The sequence below is a fragment of the Phyllosticta capitalensis genome, assembly GCF_038381095.1.
Source record: "Phyllosticta capitalensis strain CBS 128856 chromosome Unknown BKA78scaffold_3, whole genome shotgun sequence".
NCBI lineage: Eukaryota > Fungi > Ascomycota > Dothideomycetes > Botryosphaeriales > Phyllostictaceae > Phyllosticta > Phyllosticta capitalensis.
Window position 1 is genome coordinate 2,561,572 of NW_027117441.1, and position 16,692 is coordinate 2,578,263.

At 52.3% G+C, this 16,692-nt stretch overlaps 9 protein-coding genes across 9 annotated transcripts; 5 read left to right on the plus strand and 4 right to left on the minus strand.

The window, feature by feature from the left end:
* Window position 1: 1 nt before the first annotated feature.
* Window positions 2-1,682, plus strand: BKA78DRAFT_248128 (uncharacterized protein; the record flags this gene model as incomplete). The annotated part of the gene is made up of 2 exons (XM_066884359.1): window positions 2-59; window positions 112-1,682. The coding sequence occupies 2 exons, from the start codon at window positions 2-4 to the stop codon at window positions 1,680-1,682; spliced, it is 1,629 nt and encodes a 542-aa protein (XP_066746974.1).
* A 1,393-nt stretch (window positions 1,683-3,075) lies between these two features.
* On the plus strand, window positions 3,076-3,993 carry BKA78DRAFT_351351 (uncharacterized protein; the record flags this gene model as incomplete). The annotated part of the gene is made up of 1 exon (XM_066891151.1): window positions 3,076-3,993. One exon carries the CDS (start codon window positions 3,076-3,078, stop codon window positions 3,991-3,993), a length of 918 nt encoding a protein of 305 aa, XP_066746975.1.
* Window positions 3,994-5,741: 1,748 nt separating this feature from the next.
* BKA78DRAFT_342311 (uncharacterized protein) lies at window positions 5,742-6,329 on the plus strand (the record flags this gene model as incomplete). Its single annotated transcript, XM_066890379.1, has 1 exon — window positions 5,742-6,329. The coding sequence occupies one exon, from the start codon at window positions 5,742-5,744 to the stop codon at window positions 6,327-6,329; it is 588 nt and encodes a 195-aa protein (XP_066746976.1).
* Window positions 6,330-6,804: 475 nt separating this feature from the next.
* On the plus strand, window positions 6,805-7,440 carry BKA78DRAFT_367367 (uncharacterized protein; the record flags this gene model as incomplete). The annotated part of the gene is made up of 1 exon (XM_066892602.1): window positions 6,805-7,440. The coding sequence occupies one exon, from the start codon at window positions 6,805-6,807 to the stop codon at window positions 7,438-7,440; it is 636 nt and encodes a 211-aa protein (XP_066746977.1).
* A 491-nt stretch (window positions 7,441-7,931) lies between these two features.
* On the plus strand, window positions 7,932-8,540 carry BKA78DRAFT_294044 (uncharacterized protein; the record flags this gene model as incomplete). Its single annotated transcript, XM_066886287.1, has 1 exon — window positions 7,932-8,540. One exon carries the CDS (start codon window positions 7,932-7,934, stop codon window positions 8,538-8,540), a length of 609 nt encoding a protein of 202 aa, XP_066746978.1.
* Window positions 8,541-9,312: 772 nt separating this feature from the next.
* Window positions 9,313-10,100, minus strand: BKA78DRAFT_294045 (ribonuclease H-like domain-containing protein; the record flags this gene model as incomplete). The annotated part of the gene is made up of 2 exons (XM_066886288.1): window positions 9,313-9,573; window positions 9,624-10,100. 2 exons carry the CDS (start codon window positions 10,098-10,100, stop codon window positions 9,313-9,315), a joined length of 738 nt encoding a protein of 245 aa, XP_066746979.1.
* A 737-nt stretch (window positions 10,101-10,837) lies between these two features.
* Window positions 10,838-11,621, minus strand: BKA78DRAFT_351354 (uncharacterized protein; the record flags this gene model as incomplete). Its single annotated transcript, XM_066891152.1, has 2 exons — window positions 10,838-11,080; window positions 11,157-11,621. The coding sequence occupies 2 exons, from the start codon at window positions 11,619-11,621 to the stop codon at window positions 10,838-10,840; spliced, it is 708 nt and encodes a 235-aa protein (XP_066746980.1).
* A 503-nt stretch (window positions 11,622-12,124) lies between these two features.
* On the minus strand, window positions 12,125-12,980 carry BKA78DRAFT_367368 (ribonuclease H-like domain-containing protein; the record flags this gene model as incomplete). Its single annotated transcript, XM_066892603.1, has 2 exons — window positions 12,125-12,437; window positions 12,516-12,980. The coding sequence occupies 2 exons, from the start codon at window positions 12,978-12,980 to the stop codon at window positions 12,171-12,173; spliced, it is 732 nt and encodes a 243-aa protein (XP_066746981.1). The 3' UTR covers window positions 12,125-12,170.
* Window positions 12,981-13,629: 649 nt separating this feature from the next.
* On the minus strand, window positions 13,630-16,549 carry BKA78DRAFT_342312 (uncharacterized protein; the record flags this gene model as incomplete). Its single annotated transcript, XM_066890380.1, is given in 2 exon segments — window positions 13,630-14,615; window positions 14,635-16,549. 2 exon segments carry the CDS (start codon window positions 16,547-16,549, stop codon window positions 13,666-13,668), a joined length of 2,865 nt encoding a protein of 954 aa, XP_066746982.1. The 3' UTR covers window positions 13,630-13,665.
* Window positions 16,550-16,692: the final 143 nt, after the last annotated feature.

A 16,692-nucleotide genomic window follows, 5' to 3' on the forward strand; every position in this document is an offset into this window, starting at 1 on the left:
CATGACCAGTCCTCCACCATCTACCGCCATTCTCCCCGGCCGCTCCTTGGGCTTTATGGGTCCGTGAACTCGCTTCCTTGAGTTGTGCGATTGCGGCTGACTTGTAGGCAGTCCTTGGAGCCTCCCTCCACGACATCCTCACTCGCGTCAAAGCCCAGCCCTCGCTATACCCCAAGATACACCTTACTTTTGATCCCAAGTACCCGGTCCGAATACCTGTCGTTCTCTCCCTGCCTGAAAATGGCCTCCGCCTTCGCTTTGACGGTCCAGATCAGCGCTTGCGTTTGATCGAAGTTACCGACTTTGGAAAGACCTGGTTAAGCTACAAGAACATTGAGGTCGTCAAGATTGGAGAGCTCGGAGGTGGCTTGGGTGTGCGCGCAGGTCCTACAGGCCCCAGGTTCCGCCATGTCTATGACCGACTTCTCGGTCCAACATATGCTGGCGAATACATCCCACCTGCCGAGGACGATGTCAAAGGAGTCGGAACCTACGTACTTTCATACCCTGGAATAGCCTTCAACTTTCCTCTGCAAGCATCAGAATGGTCTCCGGACAAGGACTTTGTCTCCCTGCTCTCATCACACGCCACCGCGCCTGCTACATCAATGGCCATCTTTCACGGAGAGTCTTGGCCGAAAGCGCGCGGAACGCTCTTCACACAGGCGCCCGTCAACCCAAGATCACTAGAGCTTGCGGGCAAGGCAAATGTTGTGGACGAGGTGGAACTGGTCAAGATTTATGGAGAAGGCAGAATAGAGCTCATACGGCGCTCAAGTCCACCGTTTTGGATCAATCTCAGTGAAACCACACCACAAGATCTGGTGACCGAGCTTGGTCCCCCAGACGCAATATATCGCAAAAACGACAACCGCCTCGCCATCCACGGAAGGAAGCAAAGCCTCAACGGTCTTGCCAGCAGCCAGGCGTCGATGCCTTATGCCGATGGAGAGTCTTCTGAGAATGATGAGAACATGTCATACACGGGCTCTGAGCGCGAAGAATCCGAAGGCTCCGAGGATGACAAGACGTACCTAGACGCAAACGACGCGTCACCGGAGCACTTTTACAACTACTTCAACCACGGCTTCGACATCCTCATCTCCACCCCTACAACCATATCCGCGCCCTCGCCCACCTCGCCCCACCAACCCCGCGACGTGCCCGCCGACTGGCCGCCCTCGGAAAACAACCTCGTCGCTACCAAAGTCATCTTCCACGGCAACGTGCCCGGCTCCTACCCCTTCAACCGCCACCGGCGCTCGCGCTGGGCCCTCGAGCATGTGCCGACGGAGCTCTACAAGGAACCGCTAACGTCCGAGATGCCCTTTGCCGATTGCAAGGGCCGCCTGGTCGAGGCGTTCAAGTCGTACTGCAACACGGACGAGGAGGAACGCTCCATGCAGCGCGGCATGGTGCTCAACCGCGGTTGGGGCGACAGCCCCGGCAGCAGCTGCGAGCTGCTAGGAGGCTTCGAGGAGGCGACGGCGTCGCCAGTGCAGGCGCGCAAGAAGGGAAGCGTGGGCGCTGGCGGCGCCGGCGGTGGTGTCTCTGTGACAGGCGCTGACGCGGGAAGCGCGGCCATGGACAATTCGTTTGGCATCAGCGAGATTTACGGCTTCCCGGGCCTCATCTTCGAAGTCCTGAAGAACGACGCTGTCAGCACTCTGACGGTCGTTTGAGCCGCCATCTCCACACTCCTGCTGTTGAGGCGGCAGACTCGCATGTTTGGCATATCGGGGCGTTTTTGGACTGTTTGGGTTGTTGCTTCTTGTTCAGGCTGCACTCAAGGATTTAGCAGATGACGAGACGACGAGGAAGTATGTATGGCGCACGATGGCACTGATGCATATACGTATGGGACGGACGGTCAGAAGGACGATGGCGTTTACGTGGGATTTGTTGTTGTGGTCTGTCTGGTAAGACTCGATCTTTTTCCATTTCCTCCCCCTTTTCTTTCCCATTTGGATACTTCAAATAGACCAATTTTCACCTTCTCATCTTGACGAGACCTTTTAATGTCTGTCGATTGCGCACAAAGGGAATGGTATAGTCATCCATTCAGGACTACCGACCGCATTCGCGAGCTGGTGTTGCAGCAACTCGCTTAATATTACTTGATTAGCTTTAGCGCGTCTTCCCGTTAGCGTCCGCGCAACACTTCGCATTCATTCCCTTTCACTGCGGAAGTTCAACAAGCCTCTTGATGTCAACACTGCTCATTGGCAAAGTATTATGAAGGCCAACCGGACTCCCGTTGTGTAACGATCATGTGAGAATTGTCGACATGTCTCCAACGAACAGGGCAGCTTCTCTACAAGGAAGCAGCAAACAACCTCATCATGAGGCGCCTTGAGGCAGAACACACAGCCATCGCTCTCGTTCCTACACTCTCCCAACGCCTCAAGTTGACACCGATGAGACTTCCAGGCCATGCCAAAGCAATCGCTCAAATTGCGAGATGATTCTAGCGCCATCGGGGAAACCTGTCACACGGCGAGGGTTATCGCGCCAGATTTGTCGCGATTCTAGATGTGGCCTCAATGGCATTTCCAGCACCAAGATCATTAGCGACGGCTTGGTTTAGGTTTGAAAGGTGAGGAGTGAGTTTTGTCGTCTTGTTGCAGCTCTCGGCATACCACTCATGAAGCTTTGATTTTCATGAAATCAGTCATCTTTCTGCTGCTCAAGTCTGCTGCTTCACAATCTGTTTGTTTCTACCTATTTGCTCAAGTCTATTCAGTTTGAAGTGCTCAGGTGCCTCATGATCTTTCTACTTCGCACATTTCCAAACTTCAGCCCTACTCTACTTTGAGCTATTGGGTCGAAACTTGTTGTGAAGAGCATGTCTGAGTAGTGCCGAGAATGACAAGCCGAGCATGGCGAGAGCAAAAGATAGTGGCGCGGAAGCAGTCGCCCTGGCGATCTTGTTGTGCAGGTTTCCGCGCACTCGCGATGTCTTCACGCTGCACCTTGGAAAGAACATAAGCTTGCAACTCACAGCAACCTGGACGACAACCTCTTCACAACATCAGACCACCAGATCATCAGAACCCCAGCCTTCCTCAAGACAAGATGTCACCTTCTCCGGGCGAAATGACCAAGAACATCCAGCCATCCGCTGCCCCCTCTGCTCCACTGGCTACATCCTCAAGGCCAGCAACCGCGCAAGGCCTCTTTGGAAAGCTTCCCGCCGAGCTCAAGCTGAATGTCTTGAGCCACGTCGATTACCCTTCCGCGCTTTTCCTCGCCTCCACAAACCACTACTGGCGTAGCTGGATCGACCCTGTTTCCATCACGTCAACCACCGACAAGCGCTTCTTCCTCTGGCGCGCTCTCGGCTTCGAGCAACACAAATTCTGGGGCCACGTTCCCTGCCACGGCTGCTTCCGTATTAGGAAGAAACGGGACTTCTCCGCGCGCTGGCACGAGCAGCTGCAGTACCTCGACGCTATGGAGCCCTACCACCGCGGTACGCCATCCCAGCTCTGTCTCGAATGCGAGCGTCCGGTCGTCGTCTCCTCGCACCATCCACAGGCACGCGTCGTCAAAATGGGCGATCGCAAAAAGTGGTTCTGCGTCCCCTGCACCAAGGCCTTCCAGGTGTACCAATCGACCTGCACTCAGCACCTCTTCGCGTACTACGGCTGTCAACAGTGCGGCTCCTGTATGCGCGGAGGCAAATACCTCGACATCTGCCCCGTCTGCGCCGACAACTCTCCACGCACCGCCAACAGCCTGTTCGTCTTGCACGGCACCCTCGGAAACATCGCTTTCACGGCGACACAGGCGACCACGGCCGGAGTCCCTGCCGGATGGTGGGAGGAATTCCACCTGGACTCCCAGTCTGACCTCAATTTGCCTTACCCAGGTCTTCCCGCCGGTCCTCGCCATCCGCCAATGGTGCTTCGCAACAGGCCGGACTCGCTTTCTTGGTGGCGACGCCCCGCAAGCCATTCCGTCGCTTTTGGTCTCGATGCGTCGGTCGATTAGGTGATCCGCATGGCTTTCACAAAAGAAAGCTTCAGTCGGGGTTGGTTTTCTTGCGGCAAAAGGGCCCTCATTTTCTCTATGCAGCAAATTTTGACTTCTTCTCTTGGTCTTCACTATTCTTGCTTCTTCGGTGTTGCATGTGCTCTCATTATTTGCCTTTCTCTTTGACTCGTTGCGCTACTGACTGCACGCCAATCAGGTCTCCAGTATTCGGCAAGTGTACTAAGCTTTGTGTTGCGGAATTTAGCGGCAACTCAGAACGCCTATTAGTAAGTACACCCCGGTACATGTTCAGTATCTCAACAATCTTGGCACTGAGAAAATCATGGCTGTCCAATAGCCAATGCTCGTTGACTGAACTCGATTGCCTTTGAGAATGGTCCGACTTGTGAGTCAAATGGAGCCAGCACGTATAAATACTCTCTCCTCGCTCTCACCCTGTTGTTTTGACGGAATCCTTTGCTCATACATGCCACCAGCAGAGACAGCACCTTCTGTCTACAATTGACTGACGACGACCACAATCGTCCCAATCCCGCAAATCTTCCAGCCAAAATCATCGCCGCCTACCTCTTTTGAAAGCCGTTCCATTCGCCACAAAGGTCAGTCGAAAATTCGGAGGAGCGCGAGACGCCGCCTTCGAAGTACGGCGGTCGAATTTGAGCCTGACAAATTCACAGCTTTCATACAACAGACCGCGAATGGATTCTCCTCAGCCTCGATCTTTCAAGCCAGCAACTCCTCTGGGCGTGCTCGGAAAACTGCCCACGGAGCTCCGATTGGAAATCTTCGGACATCTCGACTATTCATCTTCGATTTTGCTTGCAGCAACCAATCGATATTATCGGGATCTGATTGATCCCTCAGCACTGCCAGAAATTGACAAGGTCAATTCCATCAAGCGATTCGAGTGGTACGGACAGCATTGCGGCGACGACATCGGGTTCGCGTGCTTCCAGTGTTACCGGGTCAGGAAGAGGAAGCACTTCAACAGTAACGAAGTTGAAGGGTGGTTTCGCAAATCCCCTCTATCTGGCATAAATCCAAAGTTTCAACTCAGAGTCTGTCTTGATTGCGGGGATAGACTCGTGATCTTATCCCATGGGTCTCGGGCGCCAGTGGTTGAGAGAGACTTCTCCCGCCTGAGATGGGTTTGCGACATTTGCGACAATTACCCCAACACCCTTTCCAATTGGGGGTGCACTCATTGCGGCCATTGCGTGCGCGGACTCTGGGATACGCATGAGTTTCTTAAGCCTGCTTGTCCCAAGTGTGAGAATGGTCTCTTGCGTGGATATGGCTCTATTGCTAAATGCATTGCTCTCTCCATGAAAATGCCGGTTTCAGACGACGACGAGTAGCAACAAGGACAAATCCAAGATTCGAGGGAGAACGGAAATGGTGCAAACATCGTCTTCTTAGCGTTCCGTGTTTTTGGAGTCCAAACAGAACACTCAGGACAAGATCAACGATTGCTCTAGACCTCTCTGGATTGTTCCCTGACACACGACTGCAACGACTAGGTTCCAACATTTGGCAACTGTGAGTAGGCTTTCGAATCTTCTACACAAAGCACAGTTCCAATCACCAGACTTACCAAGTTGCCCCACTAACTAGACACCAATCAGGTCTCCAGTATTTGGCAAGTGTACTAAACCTTGTTGTTGCGGAGTTTATGCTTATCAGGGCGGGTTCCATCGCTCAAATACCCATCCACCCCACTTCCCACTCTGCAGCGCAGCTTCACAATGACCACCGGCATGGCTGCTCCGATTTCCATCTTCTCACAGGCAGCCACTACCCAAGGCCTGTTTGGAAAACTCCCTGCTGAGCTACAGTTGCAAATCTTCGAGAGCCTCGACTACGGATCTGTGATTTTCATGGCCACAACAAACCACTACTGGATCAGACGATTGAATCCACTAGACTTCGTGTCAAACAAAGACAAGGTGGCCTTCCTGCGACGAGCGACAACATTTCAACAAAACATCAGCCAATACCCTCCACGCACTGTTCCTTGTGATGGTTGCTTCCACCTTGGGCCACCTCCATTCTCCTACGAGCCCCATAAAATGCAACCGAACATACTTCGGTGTTTTGATTGTCGACATCCAGTATCCTTCTACCGCAAAGTCAAGAATACAAATTGGCATGGGATAGGTTGTCTAAAAAAGGTATCCGTATCTATTCTTGCTCAGAGTGCCACCAGTCGGCATGATCCTCACGGCACTCTGGGTTCTGCTCCAAACCAAGCGCTAACTGCTCTTGATAAATGCAAGTGCAAAGATTCTCGCACTGGATGGATGTACAAGTTCATTTCGCCAATTGAAGAGTGATGCTTGCCATAATGGTCTCATCAAAACAGCTCATGAGCACGAGATTCTGACTTCGTCGATCGCGACGACTCAAAAAGAGCTAGAGAAGAGATTGGCGAATGCATCTTGACGAGGAGTGCTCGCCACAGGAGAAGCAGGCTTTACCAGTTATAAAAAGCTGAGGAGCGGTCGGACAAAGAATCTCTCTTTGCTTGTCGGGTTTGCTCTTTCGGATCGCCGATTACTTCTCTCACGATCGCCATCCCTCTACTTCGATTTCCTTGGTGGCATGTCGACCAGGATAGGTTGGCAAGACCCGACGGACGCCCTGAATCTACCTGTATTCCCAAAACTTGGCAATAATTACGAGTCATGGAACAAAACGCTCTCGAGCGCTCTATAAAAGGCCTGCTTTCAGTCGGGTCTCTTAAGACCACCCCGCATTTCCAAACCTCAAATCGTTGCTTTAACGACATCGCGAAAAGATATCCACAGTATGTCTTCGACTGAATCAACTTCGTCGGTGGCCATTGGGAACTTCCCCAATGAATTGATTCTCGAGATCGGCCAGTACCTCGACTACCCCTCCGCCATATTCTTTGCTGCAACGAACCGGCTCAACCGCGCTCTGATCGACCCTCCGCAGCTTTCGCAAAAAGAAAAGCTGGAATTCGCTATTCGAGCAGAGGGGTTCAACCAGCATAGTCTCTCCTCCGAGTCTGGCCCTGGATACGCCTGTCCCGAATGTTTCTGCGTGAGAAAGGAGGAACACTTCGACAGGAAACACTGTGTCAAGTCGCCTGAGCGTATCACGCCCAACCACCTGCTGGTCAGGAACTGCACTGAGTGCCGCGACACGTACCGAACCTTGTACCACGGGGATGCCGTACTATTCATCGAGAAGGACGGACTGCCGCGGCCGCAATGGAAATGCACGCTTTGTGAGCAATACCTCGGGGATCTTGCTTGCTGGGGATGTCCAAGCTGCCGGCTATGTGTTCGCGGGGCGACGGGACTCGAGCTCTCTGTTGTTGCCCACGCCCCCTGTCCGAGGTGCAACAACTTGCTAGTTCATGGGAAAAGGTGGGAGGATAAGCACCTGGAGTTCTATGAGGCCCAGCTTAACAGGTGAAATATGGCAACTGACGACCGAGAACAAAAGCGCTGGGCCGGCGGCTTTCTTGAAGATATGTCTCTGTAAGTTAAAATTACTGTGTCCAGAAAGAACGTCGTGAAAGGTATTGGTCCTGAAATCGAAATTCAGATTCGAACAAGCCTTGACCATGCCAGCGTCAACTACTGTCGTGTAAATAGTGAGAATGATGATCAAAAGACGTTATGTCACTTTGTCTCTTGACATGAATCCCATGAGCAGATGGGACAACGGCTTCAATCGTGACCATGATTGACAGAGCAGCGGAAACCCGGATGGTGTTCTCAATGACCTCAATTGGAGCGGGCTTGAGCGTCAGGTAGTAACCTTGTCAGATGCTTTAAAATTTGGTAGCTTCTGTGATAGAATAACCCTCTTCCGCCCACCCCACCTTCCCCAGATCACCCCGCAACATCGACTGTAGTCGCCAACTTTCGAAAGACGAATACTTCCCTAGTCCACTTTACGAAATGTCTGCAGTATCTGACCTGCCACCAAACTTCCCCGATCCTATGCCCACACTCCGCTCTTCCGAAGCAGCTCAAAACAGCCCAGACTGCAACAGCGTCGCGACATGCAGCAACTCCTCTCCAACCGAAAAGGATCTTCAAGAATTCTCCAGCGGTACTCAACAAGATTCGGAATTCTCGAGACCGGCGACCGAGCTAGGCGTATTTGGAAAACTCCCGGTGGAGCTCTTGTTGGAAATCTACGATCACCTTGACTACGATGCCGCGATTTTCTTCGCCGCAACGAACAAATTTTGGAGAGACCACATTGAACCCACGAGCATGTCAGACGAGACAAAGAAGCTATTCCTGGACCGAGCGATGCGTTTTCGACAGCACAACGGACGGTTGTCCGAATCGAGCTTTGCCTGTTATGGATGTTGGCGCATGCGGAAGTGGACACCCATAGCATATTGGAAGTTTGCAGAGTATACCCGGAGAAAGGAAGTGAGGCCCTCTGATACGGGAGACTTTGAGTGTCTTGAATGCCAACACTTTTCGGATCCGGATCTTGAGCGGAGGGTCCAACGCGTCGTTGAGCAACTATCCAATGAGGTTGGCCAGCTGTGAGATGGACGTCCGCAACGTTGCACGTCTACCAACTCAGATGCTACGGAGAGTCGGAGCTATCGCGGATGGAGTAATCTCGACGGCTCCGGAGTTTGGTTTGCGCCAGACGAAGAAGATTCTCGCCGTTTCAGAGCGTCCAACCAAATGACCGACTTTCAAACGAACCAAGGTTGCTCGCAACTTCCCTTTGTGTTCCTGGGCCACTGGACATCACTCTTCACTCATTCCGCTTGCGAAGGTCGAACACGACAACTTTCTTTTCTCCAAGACACAGAATGACGACCAAAATCGCGCCTTCCAGTTGCGATCGAACCCGCTTTGCTTTACATTAGCACTATCCAACTCAGGTTTGAAGGTGCCAGTGGAGAGGACGGGTCAAGAGCGAAGTCAGGAGGCGCCGAGGATGGAAAAGGGGGACAGGTAGGCGTTGGCTTGGGCAGGGGAAAAGAAAAGAGTATCGCCTACTGAAGGCGGAACACGTCGATGGGCGATTTCTTTGTTAGGCACGGTGGCTCTCAAGAACCATTCTCATAGTTTGAAAGACCTAAGGATGTGTTTCCACCCCGCCCTCTACCGAAGACAAATGCTTAACTTAGTCTGCCCGCAAATGCGTTGATTCCAGAGCCTCCCAGAGCGACCCAAGACTCCAAACAGGTCATCAGCAATGACAATTGCAGCAAAGCCAGCCAGTGATGCGGCTGCTTTGTGCGCCTTCCATGGAGCAATACAATGCACAAGCAGTGTGAAGCTCTTGGACACAAGCCCCCCTTCTTCAGCCGCATTGCGTGTGGTGCCTCAACCGCTCTCGAATCTTCTCTCGCGTGACGCCGCCAACAACATCTTCTTGCTGAACCCCATCCTTCGCCGCAGCTTCACGCGCCAGCATGTCCGCAAGGGTGTTGTATTCGCGTGGGACGCGCCAAAAGCCAACGGTAATACCCTCGTTCTCGCATTCGGTGACGATTCTGTCCAGCCCACGGAATTCTTCCGCGTTCTCCACAGTGGTGCCCCTGGAAGTCTTGAAGTTGTTTCTCTGTTTTGAACGCGTCAGCGACTTGGTGTGTTGGGAGCACATTCACTGACCTTCCATTTCGGGAGCCATTCCGTCATGCCCTTGACAACATGCTCGCTGTCACAAGCAATGATGAGCTGTCTGTCGTGGACCTCCGAGATTCCCAGTCGAAGGCTCTCCCTCAAGTCTTCCCTCGCGATCATGAGTCCGACGCTTGCTGCGGCGAGTTCTGCCTTGTTGTTCGTTCTCTTGGAGGACGAGTCAGCAGGGATGGCGTGTTGATCCCATTCGTACTGGCCTATGGCCACTCCGTATCCAGCTCTGGCGGCAGGGGTTCCGTTGTTGAGGCATGATCCGTCGGTGAAGATCAGAGGGTGGCGATGGCAGACGTGGTCAGGGTGCTGGCAGCAAGCGAGAAAGAATCGCCGACATTCGCTACGCTCCAGAACGAGGTCATCATGGCTGAAAGACGAGAGCCTCGGGCAGAATTTGAGCGTCCGGCCAAAGACGCCAGTCCCGTCGAGGTGGCAACCCGACTGCGGAGGCATAGTTGGGTTGGATGAGTGAAGTCAGAAGTAATTTTCAGGTGAAGGAGTGCAGAGTGAAGTTTTGACCTAGAAAGATGCATGGCGGAGGTGAGTAAAACACGCAAGCTTCCACAGCAAATGAAGACGCTTGCCAAACAAGATTGATGCGTCTGTCAAAAACTGAAACTGTGTACTGCACAGTTCTGCTGGAGTTCCCTGCATAAGTGCACAGTGGTCACTTCCCTTACAAGTGGATCATCCCATTGTCCGTTGACACTCTTCTTACGACTGTCAGCGGTCGTATTAGTTGCCTTTTCGCTCAGTCTCTTTCTTGCGCAATCGCGCAAATTTTGGCTTGCCAGGGGCTTGGAAGTGCCGTTACCGAAGTCAAGAAGATTGACTGCCATGGAAAGGGGAAGGAGAGTTTGCAAAGTATTACGCATGCAGAGAAGTCTAGATACGTCGATTCAGACAACAAGGAGGCATCGTGACACTGAACTCGACTTTTGTGAATGTTTGGTATTTCTGCAGTCCCTGAGCAATCGCCTGAACTTTTTGAGATACATCTGCTCTCCAGTCTAATAATTCCAATCCCACCATCCCCTAAAACGTGCCGAATGCTGCGAAAGTCTTTTGTAATCCTGTTAAGCCATGTACGTCGTTCTTTTGGGTCGCCGATCATAGAGAATGCTGAAAAATGACGAGCGGATGCGGTACAGTATCATTCTGGGCTGTTTCCGTGAACAATACGTGCATGATCAGGCGAACCAGGAGAAGCCAAGATAACCGGTGTTAATGAATGCTCCTTGGTCATTCTGAGCACCTAAGCCCGCCAGCCGGTTCGCGATCGTGTTGGATCCTCGAGGGACGCAAAAAAGACCAACCCTGACGCCACTACCCTCGATCTGCCTCATGGTGAACTCAATGCCACGGAAAAAGGGTTCATTTTCGACCAGCCGCCCGCCCCGCTCCCCGACCCTTGGAGTCCTGAACTCGTTGTTCTGTTTTGCAATTTGTTAGCACCTCGATTTTTGCATTGCCGCCTGCTTATCCCAGCTAGGATTAAGTTGAACTTACGACGAGATGCCAATTCGGCATCTGTTCCGTAATGCCTTGGACAGCGTACCATGAGTCCGTAAATACCACAAATGTATCCACTGGGTTTTCGTACCAGCATTCTTCCATGACTGCTTGCATCCCCAGCTCCAAGCCTTTCTGCACTCCGCGTAATTCGGCTTTATGATTCAATCTCTCCTCAAGGCCATTGAACGAGAATGAAAATTGATCTTCGGGATCTGTGCCAAGCACAACACCATATCCAGCTCGGCGGCGTCTTTGCGGCAAGTGATTGTCGAGGCACGCGCCGTCAGTGAAGACGATTGGGACGCTGTGATGGAAGCCGGGAAGACTAGGCGACTGTAGGAAAAATCGATGGCATTCCTGGCACTTTCCGATGATAGAGCCGTTGAATCTGTACGCGCTATGGAGATGTAGAGCGCGTCCGGCGATGAATGTACCCGCTGGCATTTCCTGGAACGACATGGTTGGGCGTGTTTGGATGAGCGAAAAAGGGAGCAAATGGGAGGAGTGTCTCGGGAAAGAAGAGGGACGGAGGGGGTGATTCGGAACAGAGTTGAAGCAGGGTGAGCCATGGTTTTGGAGCTGTAATGGCAGCGACATAGGAAGGCGCTTGCCTGGCCGTTGATGTCGCGACTTCTCACCGTCCCGTAGCTGCCAACTGGTCCCTGCCTCGTCTTCTTGGAAGCTCATGACTCTCGATGCCATCCTTCCCCCTTGAGATGTACGCATACAGGGAGCAGTCGTAGTCCGCCGACTTTGCAGATCGTTTCCTCGTTTTTCAAGGTCTCGATTCTCGAAGGATGCGTGTCGTTCAAATAATCAGAGGGGTTTTAACACATGGGCATGGTATTTTCGCTGATTGGGCGACTTGAAAGTATTCTCAGGTCTCTATTTCTGGGGTAAACAGAGACAGCTCAACGACATAAGACCATAACATGACACTCCTAGGCTGCCAGGAAAGTATTGGTGGTACCAGTCACCGTCTCTTGTTCTAAAGACATCGGCCTACAGCTAACGATGTCCTGCGTAGCCATTAAGAGGAAAGAGGCCGCTTGAAAAGCCCGGATCTCTCCGCGGGGGTGCTGCTGCCGGAGGTCCTTGGTCAAGACTGGCGGCTTGTCGTGCCAGCGCGTCTGCGTCGCGGTTGAATTGCCGGGGAATGTGCCAGAAGCCTATCAGGTATCCAAGGTTCTCGTAGCAGCAAATCGTCTCGTCGAGTCTCTTAAACTCTGCTGCATTCTGGATATAGGTGCCTCTGCTGGTTTTGAAGCCGTTGGCCTAATTTCAAGGTGTCAGAAGGCGCCTTGCACATGTGCTTGGTTGGGGCACCTAAGGAAGGTTGATGGAGTTACTTACCCTCCACTTTGGCATCCATTCGGTGACTCCCCTAACGGCGTACGCAGAGTCTGAAGCGATGACCACCCTGTTGACCGGTCCATTTGAGCATGCTGCCACGGGCTCCTGATTCAGCGCTTCCACTCCACGCATCACGCCCTCCTCAAGCGCAGCTATCTCTGCCTTCTGGTTGGTCCTCACAGATCTACCTCCGAACGGGAATACGAAACGATCTTTCGGGTCCAGTCCGACTGCAACGCCAAATCCAGCCCGAGCACCAGGTTTTCCGTTGTTGAGACATGCGCCATCGGCAAAAACGAGCGGTCGACCATGAGAGAATCCCGTGGGGCTTTCGGTGCACGCGAAGAAGAACCGACCACATCCGTTGCATGTGTAGATCAAGTTGCCAACGTATTCGGACGCGGTGTTCGGATCGAGCGTGAACATTCGGTTGCTGATGCCACAAATCACAGGCCAGTATGCCATGATCGTTGGCGAGCTATACAGAGAGTTAGGCACAAGAGGAAGTAGATACTAGCGAAAAGCAGAGGAATGCCAGAAAGAGGTCGGGCCTAGCGCAGTCCCGTTGACCTGAGGTCTGAAGACCGACGTAGAGTCGGCTAACGTAGATGTTGTTGTGAGATATAACTTCTAGAGTTGACGTGAAATTTCCAGTTGGTCCTTCGGTGCGTCCTGTGACACCTGCTCCCTGACCGCTCATTGAGCAAGAAATTTCTGTCTGCAAGTACCCGTGCGAAAAAGGTCTTCCCTCAGCAGTCCACCATCTCAATGCTCTTGCTCGCCCTTCCGACTTCACTTTTGAGGCTTAGGTCGTCTGACTGCTTTGGCAAACATAGCTCTTATCCTCGCTCAATGTAAAGAGGATTAAATGAAGACTTTTGGCGTGGTAGCTTGAAAGTATTTCCATTCAAGTGAGCACTCGGCGCTAGCACTATTCAAACTCATGTGCCACACCGTACTTCTCGAAGAGGTCTTGGCTCCAATAGCAGCAGCTTCTTGAGAAACATACGAACGAGTCTAGAGTATGACGATCGTAAATGACGTAGATATCGATTGGCTTAAAGCCCGAGAACAGGAACGAAGGGGAGTTCAATCCGCTGACCTCTCCTTGAATGCCACCTACACAAATAATTGACAAAAGGAAAGCTCGTTACACTGTTGCTATGACAGTATTGTTTTGTACGCCAGACTGGTGTGGATCGCGCTGATTGGCTGCGTCAACTGCGTTGTCGACCTCAGTTCCCGGCGTCATTGGGTCCGGACCGTGATAGACACTATGCAACGCTTCTGCAACCAAGCAAACGACGTCACTCTCACCCGACAGTGCCATCACGTCGAGCCTCAATGCTGCATCCTCCATGAAGTCTTTAGTCACCCGTCTCTGTCTTTTTGGATTCAACAGGCCATTAGGGAACTTGGTGTCATCAACCGCCGCCATCAAGATGTACCCAGCCACCTTGGGAAGCTGCCTGGATGATGCAAGGTAATCATAGCCGTACATCTGCTTGAATTCGTCGTCCTGGGTGTCTTTCTCTGACTGAAGAAGCTTCCAGCAAAAGGTGTGCCTATAGAGGTAGTCGTAGACGAGCACAAGGAGCTCACCATGCAGCGCCACGGCAAGCTTCTTCAGCAGCTTGGGGATTGGCTGCCGTTGCAAGTTCCTGGACCGAGACGAATCAGGTCGATCATTCAGTACCATACCCCGATCAATTCGGATGCCGCCATCAAAGTCTCGGATTTTGAAGGGATCTTCGTCGTCGCTCTCTTCCCAGAAGCTAGTCTTTTCCATGATCTTCTTGAGATCCTCAGGGGAGAATGAGACGCGACGTGATTCCATGCAGAAGCGATGCTTGAAAATGCGCATCAAGTCAACGTGGCTTCGCAGGGGTTTGGGACGGGCAGTCGTAAGCGGAATCCTTCGGTTGTTGTCTCTCGCAAAGTCAGATGCAGAGGCGCCCATGTCAAGTAGATACCGTCGCACATAGACATCGGGCGACGCAGACTCGGCGATCCTCATGAAATTAATGTCGCGCTGGCAAATCAGGACCGCGTCCATATCCTTCCAGGAACCCCAAAAAAAACCTCTCTTTGGAGAACGCTCTGTAAAGGTGTTTCGCACTCAGGATGGCCCCCATGTCGCTGGCGATTTTTATGCCTGTCTCTGAGAATATGTATTGCGCGCTATATTGCCATAGACCGCTGAGGATTGGGTTCGACTGGAAAAGCCAATGAGTTTGAGGCAGAGGACGACCGAGTCTGGTGCACGCATCACGCACACGGTCTCCGCGTGAAAAATTGTTTTTGAGGCGCTTGTCGAGATCCTTAAGCGTCTGGTCGTGTTCTGTACGAAGATCCGGGTCCCCATCCTGAAGGTCAAAGTAACTGTCAATGGATTCTGCTATCCACCCTTTGACATGCGTGAAAGTCTTGAATCCAATGGAGCACTCATCTCCCAGTATTCTGTGGATTTCCAGGAGAATCTGGACAGAAAAGATATTCCAGAGCGAGATTTTGTGTGTTGTGCAGACTATTCGCAGGCCACGCGTGAGTTCGTCTTCGACAAATGCACCATCTGGGTATGCCTCGGTACAAAAAACACCAAGGATGGAAAGGAACCGGGCCATTTCAGTCCTCGCAGTTTGGTACTTTTTTCGCTGCTGTTTGAAAGCGCTCTGCTGATTGCCGCGGGACTTCAGATCCAAAGGCGTGTACCCTGGAATGCCGTTGCCTGTTCTCAATTCTGTGACAAAAGAATCGAGACAATGATACGCTGGTATCATCAACTTTTCGGCGTCTTCATAGAGCTTGATATTCAAGCGGTCCTCGGGCAAGTCGCGGTAATCGGGATCTTCTCCTTTGCTCCTACACTTGTCCCCCCAGACCTTCTCAAGCATTTTGCCAACACCTCCAAATTTCTCCATCACCTCCAACAGATCTTGCTCCAGCTCTCGTGCGAAATCGATAGCTGTGTTGGTGGCTAGAACAGCAGCTACCCGCCGATACCTGATCGTGAGATGCTCCCAAATGTCTCTGATTGCGCATCGTATGTTGTGAAGGTCATCGAGTAATAGAGAGAAGGCAGTGTATGCTTCCGCCTCTTCCTGACGCTGCAACGCAGTGGTGTCTGGCTGCGGCCGCTCGGGAATCACGATATCCGGTGCGTCCTGAAACTTTTGTGAGGGCTCCTCAATGTTCAACCCCGCGAAAGAATTGGTAAAATCAACAGAGACGCTTATCTCGGGCATTATCTCTGACGTGGAAGTTGACGTCGCAAAGCTTGGCCTGAGAAGCTCCTTGATCCCCTCCAAGACGCCAATGAAGTAAGAGTGGCGCTCGTTTGAATCCGTGTCTTCAGGTTGTCGAGCAGCCACGGTCGCGCCGTGTTTCTTGCGCACGGAAATTGCCCGATTGAGACTTTGCACGAAGTAGTGGGGTACTTTCTCAGCCGGCTTCTTGGCGGCAATGAACTCTGCCAGAGTCAAGAAATCGTTGATGGAAATCAGATATGTGTAAGACGAGGGTGCCGGAGCATTACTGGCGTTGCTGGTCGGTGGAACATCCTTGGTTGGGCCAGGAACGTCCGGTTTGGGTGCGGAAGAAGCATCTGTCTTGGAATTGCCTGCGCTTGAACTGCCTGCGCCTGAACTGCCTGCGCCTGAACTGCCTGCGCCGGGACTGCCTGCGCCAGGGTCGCCTGGTGTGGATTGCGGAGCGTCGGAGACACCAGCACTGGTGTTCTTCTTCTTCTTTTTCTTCTTGGGCTTTCGTTTTTTCGCAGCCTTCACGGCTTCCTTGGCGAGAAGATCCTCAGGGTACCCGCATCGGCGCGCAGTGCTGGTCAGCCACGAGGCGACCGTGTTCGTATCTTCTTTGTACTGCTGGTAGCTAGACGTCAGAAACTTTGACAGCAAGTCAGAGGCCGGCATGGCGGCGGCAAGCTTCAGGATAGCGGAGTTGGAACATAGAAAGGAGGGGTTGTGGAAGCAACATGCAATAGCGGGAGGTGTGTGGTTAAGTATGTGGTTCATATGCATGCAGCCCGTGCATTAGCTGCGATTAACTCACGTCCGCACTCTGTCGATTGCGAAAATTTCAAGGAACCCTTGTGACTTGTAAAATTATACAAATGCTACGAAGCGGAAAGCTGAAGTATTGAACAAACAAGTTCGTAGGTCCT